At 43.7% G+C, this 25680-nt stretch overlaps 2 protein-coding genes across 3 annotated transcripts; both read right to left on the bottom strand.

Annotated features, from left to right (window-relative positions):
• Positions 1–1200: 1200 nt before the first annotated feature.
• Positions 1201–13060, bottom strand: syt8 (synaptotagmin VIII). 2 transcript variants are annotated; one of them, XM_041038820.1, is made up of 10 exons: positions 13045–13060; positions 12139–12311; positions 8052–8282; positions 7477–7649; positions 7089–7184; positions 6567–6734; positions 5173–5340; positions 4614–4731; positions 1804–1937; positions 1201–1710 (listed from the first exon to the last, which is right to left on the bottom strand). In XM_041038820.1, exons 3-10 carry the CDS (start codon positions 8260–8262, stop codon positions 1474–1476), a joined length of 1305 nt encoding a protein of 434 aa, XP_040894754.1. In that variant the 5' UTR covers positions 8263–8282; positions 12139–12311; positions 13045–13060; the 3' UTR covers positions 1201–1473. The 2 variants fall into 2 exon arrangements, with proteins under 2 accessions (XP_040894754.1, XP_040894753.1); XM_041038819.1 differs by lacking the exons at positions 12139–12311; positions 13045–13060 and adding an exon at positions 10386–10475.
• Positions 13061–14399: 1339 nt separating this feature from the next.
• dldh (dihydrolipoamide dehydrogenase) lies at positions 14400–22107 on the bottom strand. Its single transcript, XM_041038818.1, has 14 exons — positions 21987–22107; positions 20429–20504; positions 19641–19720; positions 19407–19475; positions 19238–19307; positions 18699–18799; positions 18457–18600; positions 17071–17172; positions 16727–16917; positions 16409–16579; positions 16103–16292; positions 15468–15605; positions 15092–15181; positions 14400–14804 (listed from the first exon to the last, which is right to left on the bottom strand). Exons 1-14 carry the CDS (start codon positions 22089–22091, stop codon positions 14739–14741), a joined length of 1593 nt encoding a protein of 530 aa, XP_040894752.1. The 5' UTR covers positions 22092–22107; the 3' UTR covers positions 14400–14738.
• Positions 22108–25680: the final 3573 nt, after the last annotated feature.

A 25680-nucleotide genomic window follows, 5' to 3' on the forward strand; every position in this document is an offset into this window, starting at 1 on the left:
TTGGGGTCATGGGTTTGAACCCCACTCCGGGTGGCACTGCTGTAGGACGTCAGTGTATTGTGGTAAGGTGCAGCTCAGCGGCAGATGATGACGTGACATGAAGTGACTTGTAACCAAGCATATGAGGAAGTGGCATCACAGGCAGCCCAGAGCTTTAGAAAATATTGTGCAGGTTTAGATGGTATATACTGCTCTAAAGGGGCAGCGGTCCCTAAATAGCTGCTCATCAATGGTGACATTAGGCCAAGGGTTGTAAAACTGGGGGAGGTGGTGCACCCACTTGTCCCACACTGTCCTGATGCTTGGGCAGACACACAAAACTCACACACACACACACACACACTAACAGCAGGCCCAGACAGGAAGAGGACAGAGTGAAGGTACACAGAACCTACAATTTCCACACTTTCATTAGCCCCGGGTCCAGCGGACCTGAACATCCTGTATGTAATATAAATGTGTAGGGGTGGGGTACAATGTGTGGTCATTGAAAATGTGTTCTGATATATGTTCTTCACAGAAAATGAGCCAAGGCCAATGAGTCTGAGTTTGAAAAAATAATTAATTGTATCATTTTTCTTCTGATAAAAACTGAAAACGGGTCCCACAGACCCGAACACCATACAAGGGTTAAATGTAAATAAACATGTCATGTGTGAAGTCAAAGTGAACTTTTATCATTTTAATTAATTAATTAATTACTGGGATCTGATCAACTCACGATATGATTGAATCATTTAAGTTTACTGGGTGTGTCTCCTCTCAACATGATAAAATGAGATTGTATTTCAGCATCCGGTGCTGACGGAATAAGAATCAAACCAACCCCTCTGTTCTCTCCCGAGCTCAGGGACGGTTTAATGAAGATGATCTCAGGAGGCCTGAGGCAGCAGGAAGAGACACCTGCTGAACTCAGCTTGATTGATCTTATTTTAAACCTTCATCTGTCGGGGGAGAGATGAGTGAACACGGAGCTCTTTGTCTCAGCTCGAACTCAGGGATTCACTCTGATGCTGGTGCCGATAAAACAGCTGCTGGGGATTCAGTGCTTTGCTAAAAGGAACGTTGGCAGTACATGGTATAACCACACTTTCACTACAAAATTCAAGGATTTCCAGGACCTGGATTCATTTTGTGACCTCCTGAGGATTACTGAGAACCACTGCTCACCTGAGAGTTGGACACATACATTAAATGTGATCACATGAGAAAATATGATATTTAATTTATATCACAACAAACCTTCCAAAAGTTTGAGGGATGAAATTTGTTTAGAGGTACGATACAGTTCATACAGGAGTTAAGAAAGTGCTCATGTTTGACAGGAAAATATCCATTTATGATTTGATAGTAGAATATAATTGTTCATTTTCAATGTATAAAATGTAGTAATCAATCTGATAGATTACATTTGAGAAATGATCTTTAAACAATATGTTTTGTCTGAGAAGGACCACCACTGTGTGTTTCCCATCAGAAGGGCAGTTTGCTGGAGAGGGGGATCTTCTTTTTCAGGGTCAGGGTGGAGTTGACCTGCTGGGCCGACAGCAGGGTGTGCCACTGAGCGACCGGCCGCCGCGGGTTGGACAACATGTCGGCCCAGTGCCTCAGCTGGTTCCCCGTGGCGTCGCAGCCCAGGAAGATCTTCCCCATGGCATCGTTCCGGGTCATGGCATCGTGGTCCCACACAGAGATCACCAGATTCACCCTCTGAGGACGACAGGTCAAACATGAAGGTGAAACCACCTTGTTGGAGTCCAGATTCCTAAAGTTCAGGAAAATATTTTGAGGATTTGTTCTCACCTGGATTTGTTCAAACGAGACGTCGAAGGTGAAGGACTCGTTGTAATAAGGGTTCAGCGTCTTCTTTTTAATGGACGTCTTCCTTTTCTTCCACTTCCTCTTGTCCAGTGCTAACTGCACCTTCACGTAAGGATCTACAAACACCAGGTGGAGTGAAATCATCCAGGTGTCACTGTCAGTGTCTGTAATCTGATCTTAAAAATATATATACAATAATATAAAAAAAATCTGTACTAAGACCAGAATTTGACTTTTAATCTGTTTTACCTGTTTTAACATGTTTATGATGCATACAGTGCCACTGCCCTTCCCCCCCTTGGCAGGTCAGACCACAACCTAGTCCTGCTCACACCAAAGTATGTTCCTCTTGTCCGGCGGCAGCCTGTGTCCACAAGGAGTGTGAGGAGGTGGACACAGGAGGCTGAGGAGGCCCTGCAGGACTGCTTTGAGTGCACTGATTGGGATATACTCTGCCAGCCACACGGGGAGGACATCGATGGTATGACGGACTGCATCACAGAATACATCAAATTCTGTGAGGACTCCGTCATGCCCACCCGGACGATTTGCTGTTTCCCCAACAACAAGCCGTGGATCACCAGCGACCTGAAGACTCTACTCAACAAGAAGAAGAGAGCCTTCAGGTCTGGAGACAAGGAGGAGCTGAGGAGGGTGCAGCACCAACTGAGGGACAAGCTGAGGGAGAACAAAAACTCCTTCAAGAGGAAGCTGGAAGCCAAACTCCAGCAAAACAACATGAGGGAGGTGTGGTCTGGTATGAAGGAGATCACAGGATGTGGGGGGAGAGGCAGGCTGACTGATGGCAACAGGGAGAGAGCTAACGAGCTTAACACCTATTTCAACAGGTTTAGCTCTCAGACCGCCCCTGTCTCCTCTATCCCTCCCCCGTCCCCACCACACCTCCCCCCTCCCCCTCACCCTCCAATGCCTTCTCAGCTCCCTCCTCCTCCTCCTACGGTGAGCCCACCTGACCAGACTTTGGGACCACAGCTTACCTTCCCCTCCCCCCTCCCCCTTTGTCTGACTGTGACGACCTGCCAGGTGAGGAGAGAGCTGGAGAAGCTCAAACACAAGGCTGCAGGCCCTGATGGCATCAGCCCCAGGACTCTTAGGACCTGTGCCAGCCAGCTGTCTGCTGTTCTCCAGCATCTCTTCAACATGAGCCTCAGCCTGGAGAGGGTACCGCTTCTCTGGAAGACCTCCTGCCTGGTTCCTGTACCCAAGAAGTCATCTCCATCTGGCCTCAGTGATTACCGTCCAGTTGCCCTCACATCCCATGTGATGAAGGTGCTGGAGAGGTTGGTGTTGGCTCACCTGAGGCCGCAGGTGAGGTCTTCTCTGGACCCTCTGCAGTTTGCCTACCAGCCATGTCTGGGGGTGGATGATGCCGTCATCTATCTGCTGCAGCGAGCTCACTCACACCTGGATGGTGGTGGAGGCACGGTGAGAATCACATTCTTTGATTTCTCCAGTGCCTTCAACACCATCCAGCCTCCATTACTGGGTGATAAGCTGCGGCTGATGGGTGCTGGTGGGTCCACTGTCTCCTGGATCACTGATTACCTGACAGGCCACAGTTCGTCCGGCTGGGTAGTGTCCTGTCTGATGTGGTGATGAGTGGTGTAGGAGCCCCACAGGGCACTGTGCTTTCTCCGTTCCTGTTCACCTTATACACCTCTGACTTTCAGTACAACTCAGAGTCATGTCACTTACAGAAATTTTCTGATGACTCTGCAGTTGTGGGGTGTATAAGCGGGGGACGGGAGGAGGAGTACAGGGGGCTGGTGGACAGATTTGTGGAGTGGGCTGGAGGAAATCACCTGCAGCTTAATGTGGACAAGACCAGAGAGTTGGTGATTGACTTCAGGAGGAAGGGGACAGCCTCACAGCCCCTTTGCATCCTGGGTAAGGATGTGGAGGTGGTTGAGGAGTACAAGTACCTGGGAGTGACCATCGACAACAGACTGAGCTGGAAGACCAACAGCACAGCTGTGTACAAGAAGGCCTGCAGCAGACTCTACTTCCTGAGGAAGCTGAGGTCCTTCAACGTGTGCAGTAAGATGCTGGAGATCTTTTACCAGTCTGTGGTAGCCAGCACTCTGTTCTCCTCTGTGGTCTGCTGGGGGGGCAGCATTGCAGCCAGTGACGCCAACAGACTGAACAAACTGATCAGGAAGGCTGGCTCTGTCAATGGCTGCAGACAGGAGACTTTTGAAGCGGTGGTGGAGAGGAGGACACTGAACAAACTGTTGTCCATCATGGATAACCCTGATCACCCTCTCCACCCTGTACTGGACAGACAACGGAGCGCCTTTTCCAAAAGGCTCAGACAGCTTCGTTGTCAAAAGGACCGTTACAGGAAATCTTTCCTGCCTCATGCCATAAGACTGTTTAACACCTCATCACTGTGTCACAGATAACACTGCTGGATATGACAGATCTAACACAAGGTTCAGCTTCAACTGCACTTTTTGTTTTTGTACTTAGATTTTATATTTCTATTCAAATGGCACACTTCCTTTTGTACTCTTATTTTAAATTCCTATTTTCTGTAAATAATGTCTATACTGTTTATTTTTTACCATTAGAGGTTTATGTTTGGAGGCTGAGTGCCTGTGTATTGCTGCTGTGATAGCGAAATTTCCCAGCTTGGGATGAATAAAGTATTTCTATTCTATTCTATTCTATTCTATTCTATTAGATTATATACTTTAACACGAAGTATGTGTATAATTTATATGAACAAAAAACCCCAGGGGAATGATTTCGATATGAGGTTTCGGTCTGACCTGAGGATCCTCCGATGTCCATAGTCTTCAGGTTTTTGGCCTCCAGGATCACCACGGTCAGTTTGCAGGCAGTGGGAACGTAACGCAGAGAGAAGCAGATCTCGCCCAGGTCTTCATCCTGCAGCACACACACACACGATCAGTCAGTGACACTTTCTCAGAAATCATCAAACTCACATGATAGAAGTCATTTTTCTATGATGGTTCGTTTGTTGTTGGAAATCACTAAAAATAAAAAACTGAAAACATCTGTCTGTGCTGAGAATTGTACTAAAACACAGAAGTACAGTTGATCAGGATCAATATCTGAAACTTCAAACTAACATGACGATGGACAGTTTGGTAACTTTAAGCTTTGAGTGTGATTTATTTGTTCTAAGCTCTTTGATCCAAACTGAAATATCTGGCTCAAACTTTCAGCCACAGAAACACTCATCCATGGTTTTATCACGTCCAGGCCGAATGTGCTGATAAGGGAGAGAGGAGATTAATATCCTGGCAAAACAACAAGCTCACACTCAACATAAGAAAAACCCAAGGATCAGTTTTGCTTGTCTACTTCAAACTTGGCGGGCTCGGCGAGGTCCTGCCACTCCTCGATGACATGGACCCAGTCGACGTCGCAGAGCTGCAGCCTGAGCTCGCCGATGATGTTGTGTTTGGAGAATCTGTTGAAGTCGAACACCCGCATCACCACAGTTGACTTCTTGAGGGTGGACTTGGATATCTGGGAAAAGATCACTCAGCTTAGAAGCAAGATTTTTGGGGGATTGAGGCTTTAGATTCAACAGCCAGGAAACAAAACTTTATCTGTCAGCTGAAATACTGTTTTAGTTTCACTTTTTCAGGCTGTTGGGAAAACAAACCGGAATGACACGAGAGAGAGAGAGAGAGAGAGAGAGAGAGAGAGAGAGAGAGAGAGAGAGAGAGAGAGAGAGAGAGAGAGAGAGAGAGAGAGAGAGAGAGGAGATCAACCTTAACCTTGTCAGGACTATGGGAGGCAAGGACTTGGAATCAAAAGCAAGACCCCACAGATGTAGTCCAAACTAATAATATTTTATTCAAATAAAGTAACAAACAAAAGATCACCCAAAAAGGGGAAAAGGGCACTAAAACAAAAGTTACAAAACATGAACACAAAATCACTCTTAACGAAGAAAACAAGAAACAAAACCTAACAAGAAGCAAAGTGACAAATTAATACAAAACCTGACTGGGAATACGAAGACAAGAGGCAAGACGAGGAACAAGACAAGGCAAAGGCAAGGGACAGAAGCATGGGACTAAATGTGAGACAAAAAACGAACTGACACTGGACAAGGGGAAATGTGGACTATAGGGGGACTATATATACACAACAGGTAAGGGGAAACAGGTGAAACCAATTAGGGCGGGGCAGACAATCACAAAAGGAGGGAAACAAGACAAAGACAGGAAGTACAACAAGACCAGATACACAAGGGCAGTAATTTCAAAATAAAACAGGAACTATAAACAAAACTTAAACTAGAGTTCCAGAGTCCCAGAAAAAAATCCAAAAACAGGCCCCTTAGGGGCTAGTCATGACAAACCTGCACAAATAGCAGAATTAAGGGGCAGGAAATGTTCAAAATCCCTTTATAGAGTATAGGATATAGTGAAAAATGTCCGAAGTGACATCTTCAAATGTCTTTTGTCCAACCACCTGCCCAAAGCTAAAAGACTTTAAATTTACAAATGTATAAGACAGAGAAAAGCAGCAAAGTTCCCTGTAACTGATGAACCGACCTAATGTTTCAGCTCAAAATGCTGTTGATAAAAAAAAAAAAAAAAAAAAAAAAACAAAGATTCAGAGCAGGTTAGTTTCTTTTAGTGAGGTTCTTATACAGATCACAAGGAAATGATGTAAATCCAAAGAGTATTTGAATCAGTATTTTAATGGTTAAACTCTATGAAATCACAGACACTTCTTACCTGGAAGTTGAACTGTTCGTCGAAGACGGGGTTCAGCGTGTGTTTGAACACTTTGGTCTCGCAGGTTTTGGATTTGTCAGGGCAGATGTAGACTTTAACATACGGGTCCGAGCTTCCTCCCAGGTCCATGGCCTTCAGGTTGGCGGCTTGTTTGATCCCGACTGTGAGCTGTAAAGACCGAGAGCAAAAATCTATTCCATGTCTGAAAACTTTATTCAATTGATTTGTTTGTTGCATTAAAAGCTGCTGGTGCTTCTATCAGCCCTTAAAACTTTGCTGGTCACTCTGCCTCCGTTCTCCCCTGGAACAAAATATAAATCAATGTTCATGACGGATCTGCACTGACGGCTTGTGGTAAATTATAGGAGCACAGATTCAGACTGATTTCTGAAGGGAAGTTTTGTGGAGGTGTGTGTGCGCGCAGAGTTTTGTAAATCTGATTATTTTTTGGCTTTTTCTGTCGTTTGATGATGACAGTTTGGAGGCTCAGTGGCTCGACAGGCCTCTCACTGACTGAATCACCTCGGACAGAGCGGCATTGTACTCCAGAGAGTAGAGCAGCCTTCCTCTCTGCTTTTTGGTCGATCCATAGTCCACATCCGCCACATCTGGCTGAACCTGTCAGGGCACAGGAAACACATCAGGTGAGACAACAGGGACACAGAACTGACACAAGCCAATTCCAATAAACACATCGCTCAAAGCCAAAGCCCAGTGTTCCCTCTCTTTTAGCTCCATGTTTGGTCTCCACCAGCTGCTATGACTGAGTCTGTCTGCTGTTTGCTGCCGAGCAGGTCGTTGACAGAAAAACTGGTGATGCAGGCATTTGCTGCCCGTAGCACTGACTGGTGGTTATACTGGACTCCGGAGCTAATGAAATCCCTGGGGTGCAGCATTCACATTGACTCACCAGGGCTGTGGTGGTTTTCCCGTTCACCCCCTTCAGGTTGATCTTCTTATCCTTCTTCTGCTGCTGTTTCTTCTTCTTGTCTTTGCAGCAGCATTTGATGCAGATGCACAGACAGCAGAGCAGAATCAGCAGAGCTCCGGCAGCAAAGATGGCGTAGATCGCCCATCGAGGCACTGCACGGGACACGACGCACACACGTTAGTGGTGTTATTTATTGTGTCATGCACACACACAACACCAAAAACACTGTTACACTAAAGGAGAAGTTCACAGTTTCTCAATCTGTCTTAAAACAACCAGATGCCCATATGTACACTGAAACAAGTTTTACTTGCTGTAATTGTTTCTCCTGTTGATTAAAGATCCTAATGAACTGTCAATATTGACAGGAAACAAAAATAAATTACAAAAAAACATTCAGAGGTTTATCTGAGGATAATATGAGGCTTCAGCCGTCTGAGTTAGGCAAATCAAATGAGTCCAAAGTTTCAGTCTTTTTAATACTAAATTCCCTCTTTATGTTATCATCCTTAATCCCTTTGCTGTTCAGGTGAAGCTGCTGTTCGGTGACTTACAGGGTATTCGGTTAAGCAGGTCGTTGAAGAAGTTGGCGGCGGCGGCAGCGGCTGGATTGACGGTGGTGTTGGTGGAGGTGGAGGTGGTGGAGATGATGGTGATGGGGTGAGTTGTCCGTGGCTGGTCTGCCGTGATGGGTGGAGCCCATGAAGCTGATGCATTAGGTACTGGATGAGATGAATTTGGTATTGGTTGTTGGATGGTAGGCATGATGAGGAGGATGAAGAACTCTGGAAGCAAGAGATTTCTGTTGGTCGTGGGAGGAATTACTGACGTCACGTATCACTGATGCATCAATGCACCAGCAAAGGCAGGAGAGAAGACGGCAAGCCAGTAAACATGGATGTAAACAACATTGGATTTAAAAGACCAAACATCTGAAGGTTGACGACTTGGCCACTTAACCATGTTTGAATGTCGAAAGACACAGAGTTTAACGTCTGAGTCTCAGAATTTCACTGACTGTCAAAAAACTGACAAAGAACTGTCCTGCTGTTTTTGGACAGTGGAAATGACTGGAGTTTGGAGGTTTCCTAACAACAGTGACGTATAAAATCAAACATCACAGCTGTCAAACTCTGCCGACACGACTGAGTGGAATTCCACCTGCAGGTCTCCACCAAGAACAAACAGCAGCAGCACATTAATCCACAGTCTGATTAACACTCTGATAACAACACTGCTCTCAATGCTTCAACAATGAGGAATCAGTTCAGGTTAATAGGCCTGGAAGCAAATACGCTCCCACATAACTTCACCTCCTCTCCTCTTCCTGCCGAGCCCATGACACCAACCTCACTGGACTGAAAACTGTCAAAAGGTCTTTATTTTACAGAAATATCCCAAAACTGAACCTGAACTTAATACAAAAGCACACACACACAACACAGAGTAGTTACAGGAAACCAGTCCAAATGGTAAATTCTTCCTCCAGTTCAACAAGTCATTGTTGACTGAAGCACCAACTGGTCTGGACTAGAAAAACAAGGAAGGTATTTTGGAAGCGCAGTGAGATTTTTGATAAAACCTCTGCCAAAGATCATTTAGGAATAAATTGGAGGAGACTGTAGCTCCCTGGGCTAACAAACATGTTAACGAAGGATTAGCTTAGTTCAGAGCTAAATTCGTTAGCTTCCCTCTCTAGCTAATGGATCAATAAATTCACACAGTTTATTCAAAGGACGGATTTGTACCATAACTGTGTGTAAAACAAGTCTCTGACATGAAGCAGCGTCACTGAGGCGACAGAGGAGGTTCAGTACAATTAACGGGAGCAGCCGTGGCGCAGCAAGTTAAACATGCGGCTTTGAACTGCCTGGATATCGGAAGGTCGTCGGTTTGATTCCTCGACCAAGCACAATGGATACACACAATGGATATGGGTGGTGGTGAAGGAGACGTGAAGGAGTGCCTTGCTCAGGGCCCCCACCCCCACCTCTGCGACCATGGCTCTCTTGCTTCCAGAGTTCTTCATCCCCGTCATTTAACGGAGGCCCTGAGCAAGGCACCGATCACTTCCTGCCACCGTCTCTAGTGCATGTGCATGCTTGTGTGTGTTTTGCTTACTTGGTGTGAAGAGTCATTTCCCCAGCTTGAGGGATTAATAAAGTATAAACTTAAACTTAAATGGTTGGTGTGACACAGCTAATAAGATTCGAAGTCATCAGATTGGTCAACGGCACAAATTCAAAATTCACAGCTGAACTCTGTGGAAAATCTTGCCCAGAAAATGTGTACTTTTGAAATCCAGATGTGTCCAGGCCTTAACTCAACGTAACCCTGACGACAGCATCGTGAAGGTTTTCAGGCGGTGTAAAAAGAAAAAAGGTGCATTTCTCCTGCACTGAAGTTCAGTCTGTAAAACTGAACTTCTGTCTAATTTATTTGGAATCAACAGGCTGCCAGGTTCAATTCAATTTAATTTTATTTATATAGCGCCTTCCACAATCAAAATTGTCTCAAAGCGCTTTACAGAGACCCAGTTTGGCATGAAGACTTCATAAGAGCCTGTATGACTGCAGTGAGCTCCTTTTTTAAAGGACGTATCATGTGACCAATGAACAGAAAACAGTTACACCCGGAGGATCCCCACAAAAAACAATAAATAAATACACATAATAAAAAAAAAACCCTAAAATAAAATACCCTAAAATAAAATAAAATCATTTAAAAATAAATTATTACCCATTAACCACAGTCTACATCAGGCCTCCTGACTAATAACTGCATAACACCTGGTTGCCCTCATGAGCTCCATAAACACAGGTTCTGCCAAAGTAAAGCCAAAGAAGCATCTCACAGATCAATGCTGTGAGTGAACGATTTTTACTCACTGATGGCGAGTTTGAGTGTCGACATCCCTCCTCGCTCCCACTGGACGACTGGCTGAGGCTCTGCTCAGAACGATGGAGGAGGAAGGACGTGACGTCTAACAGGGAGACCGGACTAAAAACAACCCAAAGTGTTTGATCAAAGAGAGGAAATGTCTCCTCCCTCCATCTACATCCAGGCTGTTTTCACTGTAATCAGCAGGAAAACACATCATCATCATCATCATCATCATTGGTCCGACAGAGTCCGGCCTTTTTCCTCACGTCTCTTTGTCCACTCAAACAGTGAAAGTGGTCAAAAACAGCTTCACTTCCTGTTCCTGTTCGGTTCCTTTCGCCTGAAAAACTACAGTCAGAATCTTTACTTAAAGATAAATATAAAGATAAAGATGACAGGACACGAAGAGGCTGTCAGTCCACGCCATTTAAATGGCATTTCCTTTAAAGCCAAACATTCTCCTCCTGTCACACTGGTTAGTTTCACCCCTGAAGGGAAACACACATCAACATCATGTAACATGAATCAAGCACAGACTGTTTCCTGATTCATCTGATGAACCGGGATTCATCACTGTCTTATTTCTCAGTGTCGACAAACAGCAGCTTCACAGAAAGAAAGAAATTTCCCACCATTCACTCCCCAGATTGGCTCATCCCTGCTACTTTATCTTGACCACAACCATGAAGAAATGTCACATGATGCAGCCGTCATGTGATCCACCATGTTTCACCAGCTCGTCATGTTTGAAATGAAGCGCTTTCTAACATATAAACAGGCCCAGGGTTGGAAATCCTTCAGTGGCATTTATGAAAACAGGACTAAGATTCTTCAGGCACGTTAGCAGCTCTGTAATATACTCAGCAAAAACTGTGTTGTTTGTGTGTTCTCCTGCTGATGTTTGCAAATCAGCGCTAAACTCTACAGAAATCTGTCCAGAAGTTGTTGAGATGTTTCAGTAAAAAACAACAGTGAAGGTCTGGAGTGAATGTAATTGTCTTCCAGCTTCACTGCAGCAGGTTAAAGTTCTTCATCCGTCAGTAAACGAGGCTGAAAAACATGTTTGGGTAGCTGAAGTCCACAAACAGCCGCAAGCTGTTTACACTCAACCAACACGCAACACAACAACAACCAGAAAAATGGTTTCTGTAAAAAAAAAAAAAAAAAGGTAATGAGTGATGTACAAGAATGGAAAGGAAAATGAAAAGAAAGAAAGAAGTGGAGAAAGGAAGAGGAGAGAGAAAGATGGGAAGAAGGGAAAAGAGAGAGAGGGACAAGGCAAGAAATAAGGAAGGAGAGAACAATTAGGAAAAATGAGGGAAGAAGGGAGAGATAAAAACCTGGAAACAGAAAGAAAACAGTAACAAAGAAAGAAAGATGAAAAGGAAGAAAGGAAAAAGAGTTGAAGAAAGCAAAAAGATGAGAAAAAGAAAGTATCAGAAAGAAGAGAGGAAAAGAAAACCTGAAAGAATTAAGGGAGGAAGGGAAGAAAAAGAGAAAAAGATAAGGACGAAGAAAACAAATTGGGATAAAGCAAAAAAAAAAAAAAAAAATGGTAAAAAAATAGAGACGAGTGAAGTTGTTAGTGAGAGAGAAAAGTGGCCTCAAACTAAATGAATGTTCACAGAGCTGCAGCTCAAATACAGAGAAACAAACAGAAAACATTAAACTGCAGAGTGAAAGTGAGATAAACGAGATAAACCTATTTGTCTCTGGACATGGAAAACGAGCAGAAAACATGAGTAACATCAGCCTTACCTCAGAGTAACGACGAGACTTTCTGTCCACGTTTTCTTTTCTTTTATTTAAATCTCATTTCTTCTCCGTTTGTTCAGGCGGCTGTTAAATGTTAGTTGCTGTCTGTGTTGCTCAACTTCAGTCGGCCATCTTCAACTCCTCAAGTCTACTTCAACCTGCAGCAGCTACCACGCCTGCTGAACACACACACACACACAGTTAACTTGCGTAGTCAGTGTTCAAACAGAGGTGGAGTCTTTCTGCTAAAATACCAGTTATTCAAATAGAGCATGTGTCATCTGACAGAACAACAGCTACAAGTTTACTGACACTTTTCTGAGTGGAATAAAGTTCCTGCTTTATTGAAGGAATCATCAAACCTGCCGTCAAAGTCAAAACAGTGGCTGATCCAATTAAATTCGAATTCCTGATTCAGTTAGAATCTTTGTTGTTTTCTGGTTTTTACCATTTAATTTAATCTGTGTTGTTTCTAACCAGTCAAGTGTCCACCACTCTGTGGACAGTGGTGGAGATCAGGTGCAAAATATCAAATTATCAGATGGATTATGATGAAATTTTGTTAACACGTTCACGGTTCCCAGAGGATGAACCCTCCTAACTTTACTTATCCTATGACTTTTCCTTTAGCGCCACCAGCAGGTGGACGTTCATGAGTAATATCTCATCAGCTAGTGGATGGATTGTCATGAAATCTGGTTCAGACACGTTCACGTTCCCCTCAGGATGAACTGGAATAACTGTGGGCTGACTCGCCACCTGCAGTCCTGAGTAACCAAATCTCCTGAGCTAAAACAAAACTTATTATTTCTTAGTTTCTAGAACTTTGATTAAACACAACTTTAATGACTGTCTTAAACTAGAGTTTAACAGAGAATCTCCACAAAAACCTAATAACACAGCACCCACCTCAGTTGATGTTAGTGTTTGTAATTAATCAAAGTGGAGATGGATGGACCTGGGGCTTTTGGGGGCCCTCATGGTCTAGGGGCTTGGTTGGTAATCCAGACTGAAGCCTCAGGCATCTGGACACTGGGCAAAAATACACAGCATAATAAACACTGACAGGTGACCTTTCAGTTGTTTTAAAGATTGAATAATACTAATAACAACCACTTGAACTGAGTAGCATCCACACAACAGCGCCCCCTGCGGCCACAGGATGAGATCTGGCTTCAGATCCTATTTAGCTGATGTCCGTAACAGTAACTCGCTTTGCTGGAGTCTGATTCCTTCTACATTGTATGTGAGAGTAAAGTAAAAAAAAAAAACAGGTGTGGTGAGTTTCATCATCAGGAGCAGGCTGACGCGCCTAAGATATAACCACTAATACAGAAAAAGCTTAAAATAAGCATGTATGTATTGAGGATCAGAGGATGTTATGTTTCCTGATTAATGTCAGATGTTTTTCATTACCTTCTTCCTTTACCTTTACATGTGATCCAATGTGATGTCACACAAACCGGTTTGAAGCAGACTGAGGCCTTAACAGTGAAGAAAAACAAAACAAAAATAAAAAAACTGAAGTTGTCAGCAAATGTACAGTTAAACACTGCAGGTTTATTTAATGGATACTGCATTTATTGGTTTAAATGGGCAGATAAGCAAGAAAAGGCCAGAGCCAATCACAGTGAAGTAGTCAGAGCAGGAAACAGTTTCCTGGCAACTATCAACAGCTCTTCTCCCAAAACGAATCTGTATTGACCTAAAAAAGGATAAATCCACACAAAACATTTGAGCCTGTTGCTCGTGTCTCAGACCAAATCAGTGTGGACACAGGAGATGTGCTGAACTCCAGTTCTAACAGGTAAACACAGTATTTTTTAAAGTAGGTCAGAAGTCATAATTCCAGTGGCAGGGAAATTAAAACCGACACCAAGCTGTTGGTCTGTGGAGAAAGACGGAGGACAGGGAAGATTTTAAGATAAATCATGGAGTGAAATGTTTCTGTGTATTTTTCTGGAACTTCTCATCTCAGCAGACAGCTTTCAGTTGTCACCATGTGGCATCATGTTGCAGCTTCTCAAGACTGAAATGTGTCTGAAGCCTCTGGAAAAATCTCGTAAGACGACCTTACAAACGTTTCCTGCACAGACATTAGTTCAGGGCTGAAACACCTGCTGTCACATCACAGATTGGGACGGGGACAGAAACACAACACACTTCACACACACACAGATTTAACCTTTGAAACTAAAAATCCTTGAGCAGCTACAGTTTCCTGCCCTGATTACCCTTTCATGTCTGTCATGTTGAACTGTTTCACACTGTAAAAAACAGATAAACACAAACAAGCCCTTCTTCGTTTCCAAGAGCAACCTCAACCACCCAGCCAAATTCATATTTATATCTCTATGTCCTGTAAATAAGTGCTTAATATGTGTTTGGAAAACAAAAGGACTGATCTGCAATCAGTGTTTATTTACCACCCAAAACCCCCTTTATTATTTTTCTGAGAACATTTAAATAACATTAGAACTAAATGTGGTACAGTGTCGATGTACAGAGGATCCCGGTGGGTCGGATGATGGTTTGGATGCAGACACACAGCTTCCTGTTTCTCCTCTGTTATGTACACTGAAGGTGTGACAGCGGCTGGCGGATCAGAAGTTGATGGCTTTGCCGAAGGAGGCGGCCAGGTTTGCTTCTCTGAAGGCCTCCGACACGGTCTGCAGGAGGAAGAGAGGGTCAGGCTGAGTCTTAATTTCACTGTTTGGGTTTTTTTTTACTATTTCTATTAGTCTTCGTGTTTCTTATTCAGCATCTATAAACAGTACAAACACATTTCATAAGCGTTTATAAGAAGATATAATGTAGTTGTTCAGTATATACTGATCCCCACAAACCAAAAAAAACATATGTATCTTATAATTTTCCAGCTCTACAGACACATGTCAATGTGTGTGACATTCTGGTGAACTTGTGTGGTTTGGATGTGTGTGTGTGTGTTACATACGGGGTGGGCGTGGCAGACTCTGGCTACATCCTCACAGGAAGCTCCGTACTCCATGGCCAAAGCAGCTTCGTTGATCATCTCTCCCGCTCCCTGCAGGGAAACACACACACAGGGTCTGGTTTCACGGAGGCTCAGTGGACTGTACTCTACACAGCATCACACAGCAGCTCCACTAACCTCCAACCTGAGCAGCTGAGACTTTAAGGCAAACATGGCTTCAAAAGAGTCGGGCTAACTAAACATTATCAGCCGCCTCGATGTCTAAAGCAGGGCTGAGGATGACAGCTGGCCCTTCTGTTGGTGATTCCCACTCTGATTAGATTCATTCACAGTGAGTCATGTGTGCTCAATCTGGTGTTCAGGACGAGGCTCTTACAGATCCGAGGATGTGTGCTCCCAGCATCCTGTCCGTCTCCTTGTGGCTGAGGATCTTCACCATGCCGTCGGTGTCGGCGTTGGTTTTGGCTCGGCTGTTGGCTGCGAAGGGGAACTTGCCGACTTTGTACGGGACGCCCTGAGGAGCAGATGAAACAGGGCTGGACATTCAGCACCGAAACAGCAGAGACTGGACATCACCTGGGACAACAGTGATCCTACCAGGAAGGGTCAGATTCAAATATCTCGAATGTTTCATGAAAAATCTTTGATGGTGATTTAAATGTGAGGAACTATTGCCATCGTGTGGCTGAAGCTGCTCATTTTAACCACAAACAGTTTAGCTAAATGAAGATGTGAGCAGCTGTTTTCAATTCACATTCAGTTCAGTTTTATTTCCACTCTGCTACTACTAAATACTTACTCCACTGCGTTTATCAGACAGCTACAGTTACTGGCTATTCCACAGATTCAGATCTTAAACATAGATCATTTGATCAGTGCTGCAGGACTGTTTTACTGAGTAGATGATCTGATCTCAGCAGCTCGGTGAGAAATCACATTTGCCTTGTTTATTTCCCACGTCCACATTAATAACCTTCACCCTCCTCCTCATCATCACCCCCTGACCCTCACCTCTTCTTTGAGCTGCTCCTCTGTCTTGCCCACCCAGGCCACCTCGGGGTGCGTGTAGATGACGGAAGGAACGCAGTTGTAGTCGATGTGCACGGCGCCGCCGGCCATGCCTTCCACACAGATGATGCCCTCGTCCTCGGCCTTGTGGGCCAACATCGGCCCGGCGACCACGTCACCGATTGCATAAATACTGAAGAAGAGGAAAAAAAAAAAAAAACACTGAAATGTGACTTCAGAGATGCTAACTGGTCAGGCTGTCCCTCACAGACTGTCAGTTGACATTAGTCAGCCTGAGCTCGGTGATACCTGGGTACTTTGGTCTGGAAGCGGCCGTTGACGGGGATGCGGCCCCTGTTGTCCAGCTCAATGCCAACACTATCCAGACCGAGGTTCTGAGTGAAAGGTCGTCTGCCGATACAGACCAGCAGCACGTCACACGTCAGCGTCTCGTTCTTCCCTCCGGCCGCAGCCTCCACTCTGAAACACCGAACACATCGACAGGCACTGTTACTAACCGGTGCAACAGTCCGGTCATTGCTAACCTCTTCCCGCGGAGTTTAAAAGTCAAGACATCGACTTCCGATGTTCTGACAGGATCTAAAGCTTCAGGAGTGTTTCACTCACGCCACATCGATCTTGCCATCAGGCCTTTTAGTGGCTCCCAGGACTTTGGTGCTGAGCTTGAACTTGACGCCCTGCTTCTGCAGGATGCGCTGGAAGTTCTTGGAGATCTCCATGTCGATGCCCATGCCGCCTACGTGGCCCAGGAACTCCACGGCTGTGACCTTAGAGCCCAAACGCTGCCACACTGACCCCTGAAGGACGGGAGGTCAAACATTTGTGTGACAGATTCAGGCACCCCAGAGCAAAACAACGAGCTAAATTTCTCATCATACTGGATCAGACAGTCAGTCGATCTCTAACACTGAAATGTGTTTCTTGGTGAATGAGACTGAAGTGATGCTGACCAGCTCCACTCCGATGACTCCAGCTCCAATCACAATCAGCTCCTCTGGCACTTGCTTCAGGGACAAAGCTCCTGTCGACGACACGATTGTGTCCTCATCAATCTAAAAAAACAAACAAACATGAAAACAAACAAAAAAAAAAACACAAGTAAGACTGTAACATGTTTAACAGCCTGTTAAACATTTCACTGGGTCGTCTGATAGACAAAGTACCGGCACTGGAATTTCAACATGTTCTGCTAATGTTTTAGTAATGAACTAAAACGTCTTAACTTCTCAGTGTTTTATATGAATAATAAATAAAATAACTGAGTAATGTGAGAGAAGTAGCTCGTAGCATCCTACAGAGCAGTGGTTTCCAAAGTGGGGGGCACGCCCCCTAGGGGGGGCACAGTGCCATAGCGGGGGGGGGGGGGGGGGGGGGGCGCGAAAAGACTGAATGAATTAATCAATAAATGATATTGCTAGCAAAACATGGACGAGTTTTTGACGGGACTGTCACGCAAAAGAAAGGCAGAGGATGAAGCATCTCCAAATGTGCTTCCAAAACAATTACATCCTCTGTCGGCAGGCGCATCTATATGTCAAAGGACATAGAGGAGCAGCTTAATGATAAGGTGCGTGACAGCCGCTTTTCTCTGCAGATGGATGAAGCCACTGACGGTAACAAAGACTGTTTATTGATAACTTATATGAGATTCATAGATGGGGATGACATGAGGGAGAAATTGCTTTTCTGCAAACAAGTTCCTGGCCGAGCAACAGCAGAAGAACTGTTAAAGATCATAGATTCTTACTTGAAAGAGGCCAATCTCGAATGGGAGGACTGTGTGGGGATCTGCACAGACGCGGCGCAGGCTATGGCTGGGAAACGGGGAGGGCTGCAAGCGCTCGTCAAGCGCGTCTCCCCCAATGTGCAGTGGACGCGCTGCATGATACACCGCGAAGCGCTGGCGTCTAAACACCTAAGTCCCGAGCTGAATGATGTTATGACCGACGTTATTGCCCCCGTCAACTACATAAAAACACGACCTGTCAAAGCCCGGATTTTTTCGACACTGTTTTCCTTTTTTAAATTTTTGATGGGGGGTAAGGGGGTTGCTTTGACTAGAGAAAATTAATTAAGTTTAAATTCCCTCATGTTGTAAATTGCAGTTTTCATATTGCAGTTTTGGCGAAATGATCCCTGGAGAACAGCAACCACTTCACAATATGAACAAATGCATGTAACCCTCCTCCTGTGAGTCAGAAAATATCTCTTTATATTTTTGAGAATAACTCTTCAGGTCAGTGATTGGAAGTGAAATTCCATGGTTTTAAAAATGTTTGGAAAAGGCCTGGAATTCCAGATTTTAGGGATCTGTAAGGAGTGAGACTCAGCTGTACCTGGATCCCAGGGAAGGGCGTGACCTCGGAGCCGGTGGCGATGAGGATGTTCTTAGTGTTGATGACCTGCTCGCTGCCGTCTGCTGCTGTGGCCGTCACCTGGTTCTTACCCGTCACCCTCCCAAAACCACTGACATGGGTCACCTGAGGGCGGCGATGTCACACTGTAAACACTGTTATCAGTGGCTGTGACTGTGAACAAGATGTGAGTGAACAACCATGAAAACAGAGAGAAGTCTGACCTTGTTCTGTTTGAATAGATGTGCGATTCCTCCGGTCAGAGCTTTGACCGCCCCGCTCTTCTGAGCCATCATCTTCTCCAGGTTCAACGAGATGCCTGAAACTGACACGGAAACAGAGGAGCTTCAATCCGTTTGCTTCTTAATAAGATCCAGCTACAATATATACATACAATATGTGATAGAATTCAACTGGAATCAGACAATAAAACTAAATGAGATTCAAGCTCTACAGTGGATTATTACAGCCGATCAAATCTGCAACTACACAAGCCGACACTGGATTATATCTGAAGGATTTAGCTGATCAGAGCTGAATGTCTTTGAGGTCTGAACTGTTGGTTGGATAGTCAGTTATAGTCAGATGTTGATGTAAAGACACAGGACTGAGCTGCACATCACCAACCACAACCATGTAAATTCATCTTTAAATCTGCCAGACAACAATTCTCAATCTAAAAGCCATTTTAGAGCCTGGACTAACCCACCGAGCTACATAAAATACCCTAAATGTTCCTTTAAAGTTGAGTGAAGCCTCTTACTTTCAATGCCTCTGCTTTCAAAGTCCTTGCCGTGAGCCATGTGGTACAAGTAGGAGTTGTTCAGCAGAGCCTGCAGACACAACATATCAATCAACTCAACTGCAGGAACATTTTTATACACTGACATCAGACTTTTTTGACCATTTGGATCAGAAAGGAAGTTGATCACCTTTGAGGGGATGCAGCCGACATTCAGACAGGTCCCACCCAGCGTGGGATTCTTCTCAACACAAACTGTCTGTCAAAGGAAACAGAGAAAACCTGCATTATTCACCATAATGTGACCTGGGATCAGCAGATGAGAAAAGTCAAATAAAATAAAATAAAATGAATAGGACGTATTTCTCTCAGCTAGGCTAAAGCAAATAAATGGGGTAAGTGAACTGTCGGGGAGGTGGCTCACCTTGAAACCGAGCTGTGCGGCTTTGATGGCAGCGACGTAGCCGCCTGGACCGGAGCCCACCACTGTGACGTCTGCATCGACTACAGAGAGGCAACACAGCAGCTTTTAACGTTTATTACAGCAGCTCAGAGCAGAGAGATAAGATACCAGGGGGATAAAGGACATAACGCAGACGCTCTCTGTTAAACTACTGCTTCAGCAAGGCTTTTATTGTGAAATAAAGACAGGAAATAAGCAACAGTCACTGTGAGTAGCTCAGTGTAGGATGGCTGAGAGTTTATATCAACATTTGAGGATGGTCTCACTCTGCATTCATGCAGCAGACAGAATTATAACAAAAGTGCATTACAGGGAAAAAAAGAGAATATATTACTGCAGCACCTTGAGATTACAGAACCATAACCTCACAGAAGTATAGAACTAGTTGTTTTACACAAAGTTAGATGGCAAAAAAAAACAAACATTAAAATTATTTTAGAACAACATATATGCTATAATAGGTAACGTTTTGTTTGTACCTGAGGGAAAATTCTAAACAGGACAAAATTATTGAATGACAGAAGTTCTCTTAAATCACTTGCATGTCAGGGAGGCATCGCTGTGTTACGTTTTAAAGACCTTTTAAATAACAAATGGGATATAATTTAACCAAAATTGACAATTTGGTTTAGAACAGAAACGAGTAGGGTGTCAGCTGAAGGGAAAACAACTATCGAACATGTGGCTAAAGTTCATAGCAGAACATGCCATTAATGAAGACAGATGATAAGATTTTACAGTTATCTTACTTGCTGCTTTGTCAGCGTAGGTTCTGACTGACAGAGCTGCAGCTCCGTGCAGTTTGCAGGGGAGGTGGTGGCTCCGCTGTCAATCAAACAAAACACAAAAGTGAGGAAAACAGTGTCACAATCCAAAACTAAAACACTCTACAAACCAGTGATGGGCTGAAATTTATTTTTACCAGCCACAATAACTTTGCCTTGATTTCACTGCAGTCAGAGTGAAGAAAAAAACCCTTTAAAACAGTGTAACAACTGTTCACGTTAATTCACAGAATAAAAGCAGCCAAGTCACAGTAATCAAACCAGTTTTTCTTCTAATATAAAGAGATCCTTGTCTGTGATCTTATTTTCTTAAAGCACTGTCTCTCAGGCTCAACATTAGCATGTTTGTTATTTTTTTTGTTTTGTGTACTTCCTTCACTAAAATTTCCTTATTCAGTTGCTCAATGACACACTCTGGACAAGTGTATAAAAACAACGGAGAAAAATGATTTTTGGGAAGATGCAAAGTTTGTCATAACACTGTCACTTTTACAATGCTATAAAGAGAAGAATCTAACTTCGGGAAATTCAAAATAACGAATGCAGTTAGCATTTTCCTGTTCCTTTCTTCTCTTTAGTTTTGTACAAACAGAGAATACATTTCTTTGAAGGGGTCACAGCCCGTTCAGCTGTGATGGGATTCAGTGTCTTGTCGGGGTGTTGGTGGGTTCTTTTCACCTCAGTAATCAACAGACTTTTTTTTTTTTTATCTGCCCACAACATTCAAGCGGTTGCAGTAAGTCCAAGCTGTCAGCTGTGACAGTGCTGGGCACTAAACCAGAGACTCTGCAGCCTTCCAGCTGAGCAGGCTGTTGGCTAGTTAGCCAACAAGCGTGATTTCGCACATAATATGAGCTCTACAGACGTTATAAAACATTCAGGCTCCTCAAAAGAGAGGATCAATCTGAAAATATGTACTTTTAACCTTGTAAAGATGTGACACGTCAAGACGTGAAGTTGCTGAGCCTCTGACATAAACTACGCTAAGAGTTAGGTAACCACTGCTAACTAGCTTAGCGTGCTAAAATGTCTTGAAGGGAGAGAAAACTGAAAAGAAATATACTTGTCTCTAGTGTTATTAGAAATCTTTGGCCTTCACACATAAATGTCACTTTGCTCAATACGTTTATGATTAGATTGCAGTATGAACTAGATAACGTTACCTCTTTCTATAACAACTACATATATTTCTTTTATTACGGGCATTTCTGATCATTTTACTTACGCCGAATGTAAAAGAAAAACTTATCAAATTGGACATCATAGCAGTTACACATTAAGCGCCATCTTTTGTCAACAATAATCATAACAACTCTGAATTGCAGGTTTGCCCAGTGGAGTCTGGCGTTGCGCCCTCTTCCTACGATTTCACCGGACCAGAGCTGTTAGCTGAGCCGCTAGCCAGGCCCGGGCCGCGAACCTGAAAACACCAGTATCCACGGGCCGTACAGCCTATGAGAACAGTCTGAAACCCATCCGGACATCACATACTGGTTAGTGAGTTAGTAAGATGCGTACTTACTGTGGCCAGGGAGCGGTATAACTGAGTCCAGCTCTGCATTTTATCGGTGTCCCTTCGCAGGATCAGTAACCTACAGCAGGAAAACCAGCCAAGGACTCCTCTCATTGCGCACGCGCAGTACCTCTCCAGAAACACACGCCTGTGCGTCGCTTCTAAATGACGTATGTAACTGTGAAAGCTGCAAACCCTCAAAATACACCTGTAAACCTATGCTGTAAATCTATATCTGGTATTAGCATTTTTATTTCTAGCCTACGGTGGCCGAGAAAGGCCTTCACAAATACAAAAGCTGCAACACAAATGCAAACAACATAACACAAATGCAAAAGCAACAGCACAAATGCTAACCCACAGCACAAATACAAAAGCCGCAACACAAATAGAAACGCTTTTGCGTTTGTGTTGTAGCTTTTTTCAAAGGAAGTCTCACAGGATGCTGAAGAGACACCAATCAACAGAATTTATGTATTGTATATATTACATTTATCTTACATATATTGTATAAGTAAAAGCTTCCTTATACTGCTGTAGGTGTTTGCACACAGTGGATAGGTCAGTCTCCTTTAAACATTTTTGGACCAACATTGGTTTTGCCACCAGGATTTCATTCTACAGACTCAAATCATCTGTCACAGTGCCAGCAAGCACATGCAGAGGACGCAACAATTTAAAATCTAGAAATGCACTAGATTTGGGCTGATATGGCTGTCATTAGGTCTACATTCCCCTCTGATGTCCATCTCTGAAATTGCCCTGTCAAGGATGTTGATCAGGGATCTTTTCAGAGAGTGAGAGGTGGTGAACATGGGCTCATCTGAGTCTGTTTGACCCACAGATGAGAGAGTGACACTTTCACCAAGCTGACTCAGTGTTCTCCTTCTTCTTGGAGGATGTTATTCATCCTCAGCAGGTGTCTGTGTGAGCTCTGTGCAGCAATAGTCTTTACGGATATTCTTTAAAGACTCAAGTGTTGCACCAACAACATCACAAGCAGTGCACATGTCCACAGTGTGAGACTGTAGAATCGCATTCACTGGTTTTAACACACCAATTACATGTGCCAAGAATTTGCAGATCTCAAAGAAATGATGCCTTTTAATTTGCATCAGCAGGCCTGATGCACCAGTGGACAAATCAACTGTGGCATTGTCAGATATTTCTGACAGTATAGTGAGAAGACCATCTTTATTCTCAACAATGCACTTTGTGACATCAGAATGGCTTATCCATCTGATTTCCAGCAGTCGTCTAAGACATGGAGCATCATACTTTTCTGACACATAGTGGTGACAGAAAAAGTTGTACAGGGAAAGTATACAAACCTTCTTACCCCACAGCTGAAACATGAAAGTGAATCTGCATTTGTAAAGAATCTTTTCTGATTATATTCAGTGATGTTGAAATGCTGTACTTCTTACTCCATTGCAGACATTCAACAAGTCTATTTACTGGGTTCTGTGCAAATGAAAGACTCTGCATTTAAGCAAACTCATGGACTAAGATTGATGGGGTGTGAGTTGCCCCACCCATGAAGGTGCACCAGAATCCAAAGAAGGGTGAGAGAGGTGTCAGTCAAGTACAGTTTGTAGAGGGGACTATGTGTGTGTAGATGCCCTAAGATTTGACTACTTTTACTTAGGAAAAGCATCTGAATATTTCTTCCAACAGTGCTGCAGATGCACATGTAACATTTTCCCTCTGAGCAGTTTGCTCACAGGTGCACGAGATACTGTCCTTATTTATTAAGCAATTAAATAAAACAAAAAATAGTCCCCAGTGGACATCTATGTGAGGCCTTCTTTGTGATCCTGGGGTCAGGACAGTGTAGCCCAGACAGAGTCTGAGACAGAGAACTAAAAATATGAAAAGTCAGATCTGCAAAGCATTCCTGTTCATAGCCTCCTGGTGGCTTTGGTAAAGGAAAACGTGAGAGTGAACCAAAGCAGTGAAGATGCACTGTCAAAGCAAAATAAAAAGTCGTCTCTCCTTTTTGCGAAGTCAAGCCAGCCGCTCCAACATTTCAAGCTCCCTTGTTACAGACTTTACAGTAAATAGACTGATGTGGTTGAGAAAGTCAGCACTCGGATGCTACAGCGTGGACCAACTTCCGATTTTCAAAATCAAAATGTGGGTTATTGAAAGGCAATGAAGAGACGTGTCAGTGTGATCCAGTACTGGTTTTGAATCATTATGTCACATGACCTAGAGCAGGGGTGGGCAAACTGTTCCACAAAGGGCCGGTGTGGCTGCAGGTTTTTGTTCCAACCAATGAAGAGCACACAGTTTGACCAATCAGCTGTCTGAAGACTTTGATCAGTTGATTAAATGAGTCAAGTCTGGTGTGCTGCTGCTTGGTTGGAACAAAAACCTGCAGCCACACCGGCCCTTTGTGGAACAGTTTGCCCACCCCTGACCTAGAGGCTACTGAAAAAAATTTATTGTATATATCAAAAATTGATGATCAGGAGTGTTAAAAAGTAATAAAAAGAGGTGTATCTCAACCAGCCAGTGTAGTACTGTGGTCCTGCACTGATTTTGAGTCATTAGGTCACGACCTGGAAGCAATTGAGCTAAAATGCTAATATTTACATTAAAAAATATTCAAAATGAGAGAAATGTTAAAAAGTAATAAAAAGAGGCGTATTTCAACCAGCCAGTGTAGTACTATGATCATACACTGATTGCGAGTCATTAGGTCACATGACCTGGAAGCAATTGAACTTGAGAAGTATGCACTGAATGTTCAATAAATGAATTTAGCTGGAATGTATTAAGTGTCAAAATTATTTAAAACAGTTTGGCAATTCAGTGATAAATGAGCCTGCCTTTTATTAGGTGACCTTTTTCTAGAATGAAATGACACTGATTTATTGCAATACAGGGCATCATATATCGTTACTGTATTGATATCGTATTGAATTGTGGCGTACTGCACTGTATTGAGGTACACATCGTATCGTGAAATGGAAAATGCATCGAGTCATGGTAATGAAAGTGATGTTTCTGAGATTGCCCCAAAACAGACTGAAGTCCCTCAGCCTGGAGATGACACTGAGAATACTATGAGGCGGAACCCACAGAGAGCAAGAAAGAAACCAACCAACTCAAAGCAATGCTAACTGAAAAGTTCAAAATGGAAGATCTGGGAAGACTGAAGCACTTTCTGGGAATAGACTGAGCAAACAGAAGGTCAAGTTGTTGTGCCACAGAAAAGATATGTGAACAAAATACTGGAAAGATTTGAAATGGAAGGCTGCAGGTCCCGAGAGACCCCGTGTGAGCTGAAACTGGACTATACAGAACATGCTGGAAAAATGACAAACCCAAGAAAGTATAGAGAGGCAGTGGGAAGTCTATTATATTTATCCACATGCACTAGGCCAGACATAAGTTTTGTGGTCAGTAAACTCTCTCAGCACTTTGAATACCAACTGAAGAACACTGGAACACTGTAAAACATGTGTTCAGGTACCTTAAAGGTACAGCAGAACAGGGTTTATGCTTCAAAAGAAATGACATAAGTAAACTAGGCTTGAGAGTCTACAGTGATGCAGACTGGGCATCAGAGAGAACAGACAGGCGTAATATCTCATGTTATTGTGTCAGTCTAAGTGAAGGAAGCTCTCTGATCTCATGGAAGACAAGAAAACAAGCAACAGTTGCACTGTCTACCTGCGCAGCAGAATACAGTCCC

The sequence above is a fragment of the Toxotes jaculatrix genome, chromosome 5 (genome assembly GCF_017976425.1).
Source record: "Toxotes jaculatrix isolate fToxJac2 chromosome 5, fToxJac2.pri, whole genome shotgun sequence".
Classification (NCBI taxonomy): Eukaryota; Metazoa; Chordata; class Actinopteri; family Toxotidae; genus Toxotes; species Toxotes jaculatrix.